Genomic DNA, 15,399 nt, shown 5'->3' with positions numbered 1-15,399 from the left:
GCTTGTGATGCACAGGATAAATGCCCTGCTCTTCATTAGATAGGATGTCACGGTGAGGGCACATGAAGACAGCAATTGCTCTAACTCCGATAAGCAACAGGAAAGCCAATATTTAAACTGTGACTCTTTAGACTGGGTGCCGATCTGCTGATTAGACTGCATTGGTATGTGCTTGTTCAGATTTGCTCTGTCCATTTGTCCAGCACTGTGATAATGGGCTACATAAAATGTCATAGGGCTCTGTTCTCACCATAAGCATAACTTCTCATTATCTTGGATTTTCACTTAATTTTGAAGAGGTGCCATGAGGGGAATCCCTGTTTGCTGGCTGTCCTCAGGTGCCTCTGCTAAAGGAGGACTTACCAGTGTGAAAGGTAAGGTGGGGAGGGTCCAGAAAAAGTTAATGCAGTCTATCCTATTCTTACATCGCTCTCATCTCCACAGTATCTGCCTCTAGTTTCCATGACATTTGGAGGGAGATGGGATGACTCCTCCGTAGCCACAGGGAGCCAGACTGCTCTGGGAGAAGGCTGACCTATCTCTACCCATGCAGTAATGGGGAGATCTTGGTGGACATATGGTGGATTTTGGTGCCTGCTGGCAACCAAATGGTAGCTCACAGCCCCAATGGACCATTCCTGGAACTGGGAAGGGCTGGAGTGCAGAGGCTCTCCAGCCATAATCTTGTTCTTTTAACCACAACCCTGGGGGTGTGTGGATTTTGTAGTGTCTTCCTGGCAGTGTGAGTTCCTCCCCCCCGCATCCCTTCCCACAGAGCACCTCTCAGCACGTCTCAGCACCACATTGACCCCCTAACTTTCATACTTTTGCCAGTGTGAAAAAGTCTCTCTCCAGTAACATCATAAACCCCACTCGTGAACTGCAGATCTCTCTAAGACTTGGGAGTCTTCCAGCATCATCGGAAGCTTCTAGCAAGGCCCCATCTCTGCTTTTGAGTATTAACTAGAAATAGATCCAACCCACAAAGCTTGGATCTAAACCCAAACTCCAAAGTCTGGCTTCATTTTGGTTCAAGCCCATCTTAGTTACTACTAAGTAAATTGATTCTGCTTATTTTCGCCACGCTCCTCAGCCAGACTGCAGCAGACTGCAGCATTTTTATCACCTGCACGTTTTAAAACAAAGACAAGTGCACGATCTAGCAGGGCTGAGCAAATAGTGCCAAACATTTTATGTGAGCATTTTTGCTCACATTTTAAAATAAATTTCCCTACAGCCATGTTCACAACCTCTTTTGGTTCATTTTCTGCAAACAAATATTATTAGACATATTGGGTTAGTGCCTAGAGGTCCCAAATGGGATCTGCATGCCACTGTGCTGGGTCCTGTACAAACACACAGTAAGAGACAGCCTCTGCCCTGAAGACCTGACCCTCCAAGCTGTCCTGGCACATCTGGGCTTGGGAAACAAATGTCAAAGATGTCTGTATGAGTATTTGTGAAAACAGAGTTCTACATTTGCAAACATAAATAATTGTGCTCAGAGGGCTTGCATGATCATCCAATCACAAAATAAACACAATGGCAAGTGAAGTACCTGGCCAGTCACGACTAAGCAGCACAGCTCATATTTTGAATGTTGAGTAATTGTGAGGAACCCCTCAAGTGAAATAAAAACTGCAAAGAGCTATTTACTGACGGCATTCAAACAACGAATACATTGGAGAATCTACAACCTACTCATAGATGCCGAAAAATAAGTGACATTCAAATCATTTCTTTGCTCGCACAACTACTGTTGATGTTGGTATCAATGCACAAAAACACCACAGTAGTGACAAGCATACAGAAAAACAAACCCACAGCATCTAGCCATGAGGTGTATTTATTCTCCCGGCTGAGTTCCCTTTCTAAAGACAAAGTCTTCTTCTGCATACTCTCTAGGGCCCACTCTTTCATGGCACAAGCCGAATGGCAGCAGTTTCTGCTAACAAGGTTTTGACAGTGGTAGGATTGGTTAGCCTCCTACCTTAGCACACAAAACAACTTGTGACAAAAAAGCCATATTTTTCAATGTGCTGTACTGTGTATTCTGTACTGATGGCCTTTCATTCCTCTGTGCTGCAAACACAGAAAAGGTGCACATCTAGATTTGTTTTGCAAATAGAAAACTCTTAGTTCCATGCAGTTGACTATGGCAAAAGAGGTCCATGAAGCTCTTCAGGATGCAAATGTTTAATTGTCATTTCCCAAGTCGATCGCCCAATCATTTCAGGAATTCTAAATAATCCATTTTTTTTCCATGGGAGGATCCATTTGCTTAAATTCACAGTGCTATAGAAACAGCACTGCTGATTCAAGGAAGTATTACTGAGCAACTTCATTGGATACAGTTACTCACTCTCTTGATTTCCAGAAAAGGTTAATGTTTGCTTCTCTGAGAAATCCTGAAAATAAAGAGAAGTGGGAATCACTCTTCACAACTCGTAGGTCTGGAGTTGTTGGAAAAGAAAGTTCTGCCCATTTACAGCTAACTCAGGGGTTCTCAAGCTGGGGGTCGGGACCCCTCAGGAGGTCACGAGGTTATTCCATGGGGTGTCGCAAGCTGTCAGCCTCCACCCTAAACCCCACTTTGCTGCCAGCATTTATAATGCTGTTAAATATATAAAAAAGTGGTTTTAATGTATAAGGGGGGGTTGCACTCAGAGGTTTGCTGTGTGAAAGGCGTCACCAGTACGGAAGTTTGAGAACCACTGAGCTAACTGAAAGTTTTCATGGGAAGAAAAACAGATAACGGGTGGTATTTCTGAGCCAATGCTTCGTCTTGCTGAAGAGTGACATCACACGACACAGTAACCATAGGAGTCCAAAAGAGGCCACTTTCCTCTTGGTTTAAGTTGACCTTTACAGCCACAGCTTTACTAGGAAGAGGCAGAGTGTGACATGCCAAATATGCTCATGCATGCATTCATATTTGCATATTCAAACCCATATTTGCATATGCAAACAGAGGCTTTCATATTTGCAGGGAGAGATCCCATTTGTGCATACTCACTGTGCAAGCTGTGCTTTCGCTGTCTGACAGTCTCTGGTGCAGGTCAAACCAGAGAGTCTGAAAAAATGCAGAAAATACAAAAACCATTATAATTGCCATAAACAAGGAAAAATGAATGGTAAAGGTCTCTGTCAGGGTTGCAAGGTTAGCTGTCCTGTTCTGAGTGCACCCCTTCAGGTGTCTGACCTCAGTCCTTTCCCTCTCCTGGACTGGAATTTCACAGTTCTCCTACTCTTAGCCAAAGCCAGGTGCTACAACACCCTGTATATCAACCATGCTTACCCAGCCGGCCTGACTGGGTTCAGCATCTGCAGTCCTGCCCTGTGGTCTATACAGCCAAACAGCCTTCTTAAAAGTACAGCATTGCTTATTCTCACAGTAAAAACAAAGAACTTCGAGAAAAAAGGATTTAAAAACAACTGTCTACGCACATGGCTATCTAACTTACAGCCCTAGCATCCAGTGATGGTGACCTAGGCAGGGCCTCTGCTGTAGGAATTACGTTGGGGAAGTTTTATGTCCTGTGCTGTACAGTACAGGAGGGCAGGCTAGAGGATCGCAGTGGCTCCTTCTGGCCTTGGAATTTATGATTTTTTTGCATTTTTACAATGAAGATGGACAGATCTGGAGAGGAAAGTTCTCCATTTATTATCAGTGTTGACGTGGGCTGGAGGCAGCGTGGGCTGATGGTTAGGACTCAAGAGACCTGTGTTTAATTCCCACCTCAGTCACTGGTTTACTGGGTGACCTTGGGAAAGCCACTTTCCTCGCTCAGTGCCTCAGTTTCCCCATCTGTAAAGTGGGGATAATGATACTGCCCTCCTTTGTAAAGCGCTTTGAGATTTACAGACAAAAAGCACTAGATAAGGCCCAGATATTATTATATTATTTTTAGCCTCTCTTATGATGTGGTCACTTGTCTACTAGAGAATAGCTTCACACACTGCCACAATTCACTTGATAGGGACCAAACAGCTGACTTCCTAGTCACAACCAATAAGGATTAGATTTTTACCACTCAAGGCTCCATATCTCACTACCAACCCTCTTAACCATCCAGTTGCACCATCACAAGTAAATTTGCATGCATACACTGTTAGCTCACAATAACAAACTGAACAAATTAGTTCAACTCATCTTAAAAGCCAAAGTTATGAAATGATTTTATCACCTTAATGCCATGAATACTAATGGAGTATTTAAAGCAGGAGTGTGAGCAATGGAACCCGTCTTGTGTCTTTTATCTATCACTTTCAACACCTAGCGCCATTTAGCACTTTCAAAAACATTTCCCCAGGGTGAGCCGTGGAAGTCATTTCCCAGTGAGCTGCACAAAAGGCAGAGCATATAGAGACACCGCACATAATGTTATCAGCCAGTGGCAGCCATCCAGCTCTCTAAGCTTCTGAATCTGAAAAATCCAATGCCCAATCAGTTAGTCCGAGACCAGTCTCAGGGCTGCCTGTTTGCAAGTTGCAAACAGATTTGGACTTTAGAATTTTTTCTATTTTTTGTGGTGGGACCAAACTTCTGAGCACATCATTTGTCCTTCGAGGGCAGCAGAGAGAATTGCTATTTATTGCCTTATGGAGGAGAGGAGAAAATAAGACAGGAGTCAAGAGTGCAGGCACACATCAGCTGGGAAGACAGTTAACACTGCTAGACTTCTTGTGCCGTACTGCATTCAATAATTCCAGATCCTCATCCTCGCCTTCAAGGCTCTGCACAAACTTGCCACTGCCATCATCCCTTCTTTCAATTCTACCTCCTGCCCCATTCATTGTGTTTGCTCCTCCTTCCTTCCCTCTCCATCTCTCACCCTCCGCTCCAGAACGTCAGCTATCCTGCTTCTTGAGGCCCTGGCCCTGCAACCCTTATGCATTTGTTTAACTTTACTTCTGTGCTTCCACAGGACTACTTATGTCAGTAAAGTTAAGTACCTGTGATTGGTGCCTAAGGCCCCCTCTCTCGATAAAAACTCACATAAAGCATCTCCACTGCAACCTACTTCTTCCAGGAATTTTGTGCACCTCGCCCTCCTCACTAACAATCTCTGCACCACCTCCCTTGGCTGAACTGTTGCACTATGTCATGTCTTGAGTCTGTTTGTCTATCAACAGTGCATCAGGGCTGGCAATGTGTTCTCCTGCTGGGAATCTCCCCTTTCAAATGGTATAAAACCTCCCATTTCTATCTCCAAAGGGTCAGGAGATCTAAGCCCTTAAAAGCGCATATGCAAGACTGGATATTCTCCCAATGTTGGATGTAGCCACTGTAAATGCAGGAGGGAAATGTCCCATTCGGGAGACTCAAGGGACCATTTCTATGGTGGGCTGATTTCAGATAAAATGGTGACTAAGGCTTGAAACATTAGCAGTAGTTGCTGAGGGAGATGGCTCAATGGGCAGAGGGCAGGTGAGGATGTGAAAGATGCACGATAAATGCAATTGACCACCCAAATATAATCTCCGCCTATGTGATGTATATATTGATATAGAACTAGGCAGGAATCTGACAACAACAGGTGTTCCTCACACTGTGCTGCCTTGTGCAATGTGCATCTTACACAACATTTAAATCACCTTTACTATTCCCTCCTCCCCACCATGCACCCCAGTCTGAACCCTGAATGAAAGCAACAGATCTTGTCTCTAAATGATCTCTCAGCTGTGTGCTTAACTGATGTCCTGAATTACAGATTTCTCCTATGAAAGAAAGTTAGGACCCTTCACGCGTCTGTACAGTCTAAGATCAATAAAGAAGGAACTGACTTTTTTCCCTCACCTCTTTTATTAATGGCCTGTAGATATGGTGAGATTGGAAAATGCAGTTAGTGCAGTTTGCCAACAGAGAAATATGATGTATTACTGTATAATATCAACCAACATTACAAAATTAAAATCAGAGATACATTATGTATGTACAGTAGTGGGTTAAGTTACCCCCAAATATATCAGGCACTGTGGGAACAGGAGTATTGGGAAGTTAGGTGGATACAACCCTATTCACAGTTGTCTCCTCTTGCTCGGAGAACTACCAGGTCTTTAAAATCTCTGAAGCCAGAGTAATGCCTGCATAGCATTATCCCAGGCTGCAGTGGGTTTTATATATCAGTGTGCGATTGGCATTTTTAATCCCTTCCTAGCACACTGAACAGAGATACTGAAGTCAGTAATGCAAGGAAGTTTCTTCCCTGTGCAGACCTAATGGGGCTCTTATTGTATAACTCAAAATGTTGCTTGCTGAACAGCAAAGTCACCTTGAGCAGAATTTTCAGGAAGTTATTTTCTTATTTTACTGATCCAGCCATCGCTCGGGATGCCAGGGCCCAGCTCAGAGCAGCCCTTCTTTCCAGGCTCCCACATACAACCCGTTTGCTCCTGAAGTGCCCTTGCTTTGTTAACCAAACCAACCAATCAACGAGGCAAACCTGGCACAGACTGAATCAACAGAAGCGCAAGTGGTGTTTGTAAAGACACCTTTCATTTATTTCTCCTCTGGCCTTCAGTTGGTAAACGCTGCAATAGGTACATGAGGTGCTTCAAAAGAAGGGGTGTTTGAAGACTTTTCAGACAAGAAACTGCATCTCAGAGGATTCTCTGGGTCTGGAGGCAGGCAGGCTTTAGGGGCATGACTGCAGCAAGTCAGCATCATTCTTCATCAATCCAGCCTTCAATTCATCACTTAACAAGCACTATCTTGGTGGTAGAATAAGAGAAAGAGAAAGATGCTGGGTGACTTTACATTTGGAAGGCTACTATGGTTTAGTAAAGTTTGGTTTATAGGCCAGCCACATTAAGGTTCCTATTTACACTGCTTTGCTGTGTCTGGAACAGAACAGAATCAGATTTTAGATATTCTATGCAATGAGCACGGATTGAAATCAGCTATTACAGAGGGTGAATGTACAAGGCAGCTAATTTGATATGACGCTCAGAGATAAGAAGACCTGAGTCGGGTCTATAGTTTGCATACAGTTTTAATCCTGGGCCAAATCCTTAGCTTGCCTCAAGACAGACTCCATATTTGTACATGCTCATTTTGTGTGCACAAAACCTGCATTTGCACCTGCAAAGGTGGAAGTTGTATAGCAGTATGTGCAGTGGCTTGATGTGTGCACATCATGCAGTATTGCAAGAACAAAGGTGGAGGATACATCTAAAAAATATCGCCCTTTAGGTTGTCACTAGCTAACCTCAGAGCATTTACAAAGTTCGAGGTCAATGCACTGCAATTAAAATAAAACTCACCTAAAGTAGGTGCATTGGGAAAGACTGGCCTGTGTGTGAGTAATCCATGCTATTTCCCATCTCCCTTTCATTAACACGTTAGGGAACTTTTCAAGATAGAAAACTGGGGTGAGGGAAAAGTAGAATCAGTTAAAGGAAAAATGCCTGGGTCCTACATGTTCAAAGTGCTCTGTTCCACTACAGAGATCCAGCTCCAATCCTTAACTCCCCAGGATGGCAAGGAGCGGAAGTGCTGAAAAGGCAGTGCACTCATCGCAAGCTGCAAGGACAAGTAAGTGCCTCGTTATAAGAGATAGCCTCAAGTCACACAATTGGGCTTGAAACTTCCTCAGAGTTCAAGTGTTTGATGATCTGGGTTTTCAGGTCAGATGACTCCCTAGACAAGCTAGCAACAACATAATTTTACTGTATATCAGACAGATACTTGTATGTGAAACACCAGCCACCCAACTAAAATCTAACTATAACAAAGCCAATGGGAGAAACAAGATAGACTGGCAAACAAATACCAGCTTGAAACTGCGCTTCAATATCCCACCTCCCCAGCAACAGCACAAACAGCCCTCAGACATAAAACCCAACAGGAAACAGACTTTTGCCCAATAGGAGACTGCCAGCAAGCCATGGTGTATATTCAAAGGGGCAGGGCTTTTAGAAGAGAAAAGCCTGAATCCTATATTATAGTTTCGGAGATTTTTAAGGCTAGATGGGAGCATTAAATCATCTAGTCTGATCTCCTGAATAACACAGGCCAGAGACTTGTATCCAGTTACTTCTTTATTGAGCCAACTAATTTGAATCTGACTACATTATATCTTCCAGAAAAGCATCCAGTCTTGATCTGAAGACTTCAAGGGATGAAGAATCCATCCTTTCCCTTGGTAGTTTGTTCCAGTGGTTAATCTTCTCAAGACTGTACCTTGAGCTCACCAGCCAATTAAAGAGCTCAAAAGAAACCTGGGGCAGTCCTTCCAGACTGAGGGGAAATAGTGGCATCAAAATAAGGCCTTAAGAATGGAGTGGAAAATAAGGGAAAAAGGAAGAAGGAACAGGGTTTCTCTTCTCCAACACCTTCATTTCCCCAAGTTAAGGCATCAGAAGTGTACAGAGTAAAAGAAACCGCACATCGAAATGCAAGCATTATATCATCAGTTCATCCCGTTTCCCCTGTTGCTTCCTGGTACGTGAGGTAGGAGTCAGCCTTGCTCGTTGAGAATAAAAAAAAGTGAATAAAAGTAATGGTAGAAAAACCAGCCCCGGGGCATTCGACAACTGCATTCTGTTACCTTGACAACCAATTTTCTAAAAATATTGTCAAGATGAACATTACTTACAGAGCTGCCTTAAGTTGTTATGACAACACAAGGGGAATGATTAAATCCAGTATTGATATGAACACTTTCCCCCACCCATGTCTTTCTGCAGTCTCCACCACACCAAGTGTCTACTGTAGAGATCCAATGGAAGCCCTGAGGATCCTGTCCTGTATTCATTTAATTAGACTAAATTTGAGGTCCCCCACCCTCAACTATATGATCATTTTGTGGATCACTTCATAACCTGATTCTCATTTCAAACCACTTGATGGTACATCTCCCCGTTCCAAGCTCCCATCTTCCCTATGGCATATTCTATCTATTCCAATGGTCCAGAGGCCACAACTGGATTGAGCCTTCAACTCAGACTTAAGCTATAACTTTTCTGATGTTTGAGTTTTTTATGTGATATCAACATACATTTAATGTTGCCCAAGCCCTAGATGACACTAACTCCATACAGCCAGTTGTGAATTCTGCTTCCATAATTTAGGATACAGCAAGTATGGTATAACTGCGATGTCTAAACGGCAGGCCGCAGGTGTTCACAGATATAGGAATATAGGCTTCTTTAAAATGTTTCTGTTTTTTTAATGTATGCAGTGTTGTTGTAGCCATGTTGATCTCAGGGTATTAGAGAGACAAAGTGGGGGAGGTAGTATCTTTACCAGACCCACTTTAAAATTGGTCCGGTAAAAGATATTACTTCCCTGTCCTTGTCTTTCTGCTTATGTAACTTTCTTTAAGCCACTGGGCTGGAAATAATCAGGATGAGGAATTCTACACACTTTTTGTTTTAATTTTTCATAACAAGCCATTGTGGCATTGTTAAAGCAGGGCCCAGGTGTTCCACGACTCATTGTATCTGTGATATATTGTTAGATCTGTGACTGTCCTGCACTGGCATGTGCTGTTAAAATTCAAAGGGCATGGCAAGGATAGAAGATATCCAGCAGAACTAGAGGGAGCGAAGAGTTCCTAGTACACCCAAAGGAGATCTTCCTTTCTGCACTGTTCGTCCCAGAAGTTATACTGCATCAGAGATGCTAAGGACTGAATAGCCATTATAGACTGAACTGCCTTCACCTCAAGACGTGGTTTATTCAGGTCAAGGGGAAGCAATTCAATGGGGCAGCAGGAGGAGAAGTTTGCATTGGCACTGCCTGGACTGCACCTTTTCAGAGGGCATGTCTACGCTACAAGTGCTACATCGGCACAGATGCAGCTATGACGCTGTAGCTCCGTAGCACAGACACTTCCCACATTGATGGAAAGGGTTTTTCCATCAATCTAGTTAATCCACCTCTCTGAGAGGCAGTAACCAGGTCAACAGAAGAATTCTGCCATCGACCCAACTGCATGTACACTGGGGTTTAGATCAACCGAACTACAGGACATGACATTTTTCACAGCCCTAAATGACATAGCTGGGTTGATCTAAATTTTAAGTGTAGTCCAGGGAGGCAGGCTGGATATGTACTTTTTCCTCTAGAGGTCTGCCAGCGCTATCCAGCATACCCAATCACTGCATCCCTTAGACACTTAATTTACCAGGATCGCTGCTGGAAAATCAGTCAGGTAAAAGATCCCCTATATCACACCTTCATGTAATATTAGTGATTGTTCTGGACATTTACTCAGGACAGTATAGGTGCTGGACCTAGCGGTGCTGGGGAAGCTGCCGCACCCCCTGGCTTGAAGTAGTAATCACAACCCAAATACAGGGTTTCTGCCTTCAGCACCCTCACTATAAAAATTGTTCCAGCACGACTGCAAGGCAGGATTGCTGTAGTCAGCCCTGAGCCTTTTGCATGAATCAGCCATACATTTTCTCCAGGTGGCCTCCCTACATTCCGCTCACAGGCTGAGAGTGCCAAGTTGGGACACGAATTTCCCTTGAAACCGGGAACTGGCCGTTAACATCTGAACAGCTTTAGAGGTAATGAGAAATCAACCCTCCCTTTTCTAGGAGGATAAGGAGTAAAAGAGAAGCCATTGTGGGAGGCAGCACATTTCCCAGTAGCAGATGCAGCCTTGGCTTTAGGGGAAAACCCTGCTGCATTCCAATTGGCAGGTAAACAATTCAGCTGTGGAAAGCTCCACCCCATTTCAGACTCCAGAGCAGTCAACATCAGTTATAGGTCCTGGTTACCACTAGCACTTAGCACCTTGTGTTTTGAGACTATTGACCCCTCTCATCACTGCAGAAATCCTTCCTGCCAGGAGTCCCACACTGTAGCAATAATATTAACAGTTCAGCAAGCAACCCTACCTCTTCCCCACCAATGGTGGCGATTTTTAATCACTAGCAACTCCTTGACTTAATCGTTAATCAAAACAAGCTCTCACAGCAGTCATGGGCTTGCACCACTTCGCTCTATGAGAAGGAATCTCACTGGCACTGCCATTCGGCTGTCATTAATATCTGTTTGTTTGCGCTAATGAAAAGCCGCTCATGAAGAGTCAGAGGTACAAGCTAAATAAAGAGAAAAGGATCTGTATAAAATGGTACAAGTGTTAGTGGAGACTGAAGCTAGCAGGGAGAGAGAGCGTGTGTGTATCTAAGTCTTATGTCGTCCAGGAAGTTAGATGGGGTCTAATTGGCCCTTTGCGCCAGTGTGCAGAAGGCCAATACAAGGTATATGCATCATTTAAATCCACCCAAGCCTATTTTGAAGGCATAGAGGGTGCACAGCATTTCTGGCAGCCCTCTGTACAGGAGTGAATATCACCCATGGACAACAAATATGCAAAAGAAATACAGGGGTTCCAGAAGCGGAGGCTTTGGATCTCCAAACTTCATCCCTCCACCCAATTTCCAAGGATATCAGAGATATGCCGACCAAATCTGAGTCACGTGACTGTGAACCTTTGCAGATGGGTCATCATGAAATAGTTGGGGGAATCAAAGGGGACAGTACCCACAATGCGTGGCTTCCTCCCACAGTCCTGCTCAGAGAGCAGGTGCCTTCTTGGTTACAGTTAGCTGTGTGCCATGCTGTCTCCTCCTCAGTGACAGACTGCCACCTGCAGCTGCAACCACATCAGGAACGACATGTGTGAGAGAGATAAGAGCTAGAGTGAAAATGCTTTGGGTGCTGCATACTGAAAGGGACATCACAAGGAAGTAAAACATTGGAGGGAAGGGAAGAAGGAAGGGCATGTCTTCCTCATCCTGCCCATAATGGTTTTATTTCTGGTTTGACTGCAGGGCCCAGATCTGATGCATCCTTACATCGTTCCCTGAAGGGAACCTTCCCACAGTAGAACCTTCAGAATATGGCTTCCTCCAATTTACCGCTCTTGACCTCTGTTTAAGGATCACCTGCTATCTACCAAGGGTTCTCAGGTTACGTGCCCTGAAGTATTCATTCATCAACAAATGCTACCTGGATCTCCTCTCTAAAAAGTTCAAAAGTCAGGATATAAAGAATGTACCATATCATCTATTTCCTTCACAGAATCACAGAAAATTAGGGTTGGAAGAGACCTCAGGAGGTCATCTAGTCCAACCCCCTGCCTCTGTCTTCACGCACAAGGTCAGCTCCCAGATTGCTGCACTGGGCAGTACAGCATGGGGAGAAGGTGACCAACCCTCTGTGGAGAAAGAAGTGGTTCGGGACTATTTAGAAAAACTGGACGTGCACAAGTCCATGGGGCCGGATGCGCTGCATCCGAGGGTGCTAAAGGAGTTGGCGGGTGAGATTGCAGAGCCATTAGCCATTATTTTTGAAAACTCATGGTGATCGGGGGAGGTCCCAGATGACTGGAAAAAGGCTAATGTAGTGCCCATCTTTAAAAAAGGGAAGAAGGAGGATCCGGGGAACTACAGGCCAGTCAGCCTCACCTCAGTCCCTGGAAAAATCATGGAGCAGGTCCTCAAGGAATCAATTATGAAACATTTAGAGGAGAGGAAAGTGATCAGGAACAGTCAGCATGGATTCACGAAGGGGAAGTCGTGCCTGACTAACCTAATTGCCTTCTATGATGAGATAACTGGCTCTGTGGATGAGGGGAAAGCAGTGGATGTGTTATTTCTTGACTTTAGCAAAGCTTTTGATACTGTCTCCCACAGTATTCTTGCCACCAAGTTAAAGAAGTATGGGCTGGATGAATGGACTGTAAGGTGGATAGAAAGCTGGCTAGATCATCGGGCTCAACGGGTAGTGATCAATGGCTCCATGTCTAGTTGGCAGCCGGTTTCAAGTGGAGTGCCCCAAGGGTCGGTCCTGGGGCCGGTTTTGTTTAATATCTTTATTAATGATCTGGAGGATGGTGTGGACTGCACTCTCAGCAAGTTTGCAGATGACACTAAACTAGGAGGCGTGGTAGATACACTAGAGGGTAGGGATCGGATACAGAGGGACCTAGACAAATTAGAGGATTGGGCAGAAAAAAACCTGATGAGGTTCAACAAGGACAAGTGCAGAGTCCTGCACTTAGGACGGAAGAATCCCATGCACTGCTACAGACTAGGGACCGAATGGCTAGGTAGCAGTTCTGCTGAAAAGGACCTAGGGGTCACAGTGGACGAGAAGCTGGATATGAGTCAACAGTGTGCTCTTGTTGCCAAGAAGGCTAACGGCATTTTGGGCTGTATAAGTAGGGGCATTGCCAGCAGATCGAGGAACGTGATCGTTCCCCTTTATTCGACATTGGTGAGGCCTCATCTGGAATACTGTGTCCAGTTTTGGTCCCCACACTACAAGAAGGATGTGGAAAAATTGGAAAGAGTCCAGCGGAGGGCAACAAAAATGATTAGGGGTCTGGAGCACATGACTTATGAGGAGAGGCTGAGAGAACTGGGATTGTTTAGTCTCCAGAAGAGAAGAATGAGGGGGGATTTGATAGCAGCCTTCAACTACCTGAAGGGGGGTTCCAAAGAGGATGGAGCTCGGCTGTTCTCAGTGGTGGCAGATGACAGAACAAGGAGCAATGGTCTCAAGTTGCAGTGGGGGAGGTCCAGGTTGGATATCAGGAAAAACTATTTCACTAAGAGGGTGGTGAAACACTGGAATGCGTTACCTAGGGAGGTGGTGGAGTCTCCTTCCTTGGAGGTTTTTAAGGCCCGGCTTGACAAAGCCCTGGCTGGGATGATTTAGCTGGGAATTGGTCCTGCTTTGAGCAGGGGGTTGGACTAGATGACCTCTTGAGGTCCCTTCCAACTCTGATATTCTATGATTCTATGATTCAAAGCAGGACCAACCCCAACCTCTTCAGTTTGGCTAGAACACAACATGAAGAGCTCTATATACCTACCTACCTACCGATCTGACAGAGCCCTGTCTCCCCAGGTCATGCTGCCCCAATGCAGATCAACAGATGTGCTTGAACCAAAGCAATCATCAATTGCCCTGTTCTGTTCATTCCCTCTGAAACATCTGGCACCGACCACTGTCAGAAGACAGGATATTGGGCTAGAAGGAGCCAGTATGGGCATTCTTATGGTTTCATTCAAAATTTTTATTAAAATTGCATGAACATTTTAGAAAATACAAAAATTGGTGAGTTTTAAACTCTGCAAAAGAGAAACAACTTTCAAATTCCGTATTTGTTGGTGTGTATGTGAAATCTCTTGTCCAGTCAGCTCTAGCTATATTGAATTATGAGTTACGCTGCTGCACTTTAGCGAGGCTGAAGCGTTAATTTTCTTGTATTTTTAAGTAACTTCCAGGGAGCCTGTGGTGTGGATTGGTGCCCATTTTTAGCATTTATATACCTCTAAATAAATAAATGTACCACAAAACTTTTTAAAATTGTGTGTGACATACCGTACCATCGACATGAGTGATCTCTTGTTTGTCCACATTAATGAATGAGTTTGTGATTGTTTGGAATTCTATTTACTGTTTTCTCTAAAAGCATTTTTTAGCGTATAAAGAGAAAAATAGAAACATCAGTAACAATTTGAAAAGAAAACTGAAACAATTATTCTTTTCAATTGACTGTGTAAACACACGTTTATGAAGATGTGAAGGGAAAAAATAAAAACCCTGCCAAAAGAAAACCAGCAACAACAAGAAATATGGAGGGCTGTCATCACTAATAGCAATCTCAATTGTTGCTCTCTATTTAGTGCAAGCCATATACCACTGCAGTTCAGAAAAATAAATGTGTTCTTCCAGAGCAGACGTAGAATCATTTTCTCAAATACTAGGCAGGTATTTGGGGCCAGGTTTGATTTCTGAGGATTTATTTATACTTGCTGTATGTAATGGACACTGCGACCTTTTGGGCCAGATTCTGGACTCCTCTCCAGTCTCCCCCCCCCATGCACACACAAATTAAAATGGGCTATTTTCATAAATATTTTTCATTTTCTCAAGAGGCCTCTTCACAAATGGAACAGGAATGGCAAAATGTCAGGGAAAATTGGACAAACTAATGAAAGGAACCTGAAAGGGAGACCTGACAACGGAGGAAAAGCTAAAACCCTCCTTGGGAACACAGCCCCTTTGAGAGCCTCTCAAATAGCAAACAAACGAGGTTTGTGAAATGTACCAGTTTATAAGGAAAGCAGAAGCGTGTTGCGTTCTCAAAGAGACATGTTGCTTTTTCTCTCCTTTTGAAAGCAGTTTTTGTGTTTCTCATTTTCAAACACAAGAATGTGGTACTACAATCCGTCTGCGGAGGCCTCCATCACTATAAGTCTCTATTTTCCTACCCAGCTCAGCGAATAGCATGCAGGGGACTAGCTGTGTGGGAGGGGCCAGGGAGGTGAGATGTGTGTGGGGGTGTGTGTTCATATCACAAGAATTATGATTATGGTATTTGAATACAGGTCGGTCGCAGCTTACGCGCATTTAACATGCGCAAT

At 44.1% G+C, this 15,399-nt stretch overlaps 1 protein-coding gene across 1 annotated transcript in view; it reads right to left on the bottom strand.

Moving 5' to 3' along the window:
* Positions 1-15,399, bottom strand: part of NECAB2 (N-terminal EF-hand calcium binding protein 2) — a 298,228-nt gene that overhangs the window by 22,657 nt on the left and 260,172 nt on the right. The window contains exon 9 of the mRNA XM_054049452.1: positions 3,017-3,073. Coding sequence (XP_053905427.1) covers positions 3,017-3,073 — 57 coding nt within the window. The remainder of the gene's footprint in view (positions 1-3,016; positions 3,074-15,399) is intronic.

Source organism: Malaclemys terrapin, chromosome 14 (assembly GCF_027887155.1).
Source record: "Malaclemys terrapin pileata isolate rMalTer1 chromosome 14, rMalTer1.hap1, whole genome shotgun sequence".
Taxonomy (NCBI): Eukaryota; Metazoa; Chordata; order Testudines; family Emydidae; genus Malaclemys; species Malaclemys terrapin.
Note: the sequence above shows the minus strand (reverse complement) of the source record. Positions and strands in the feature narration are given on the sequence as shown.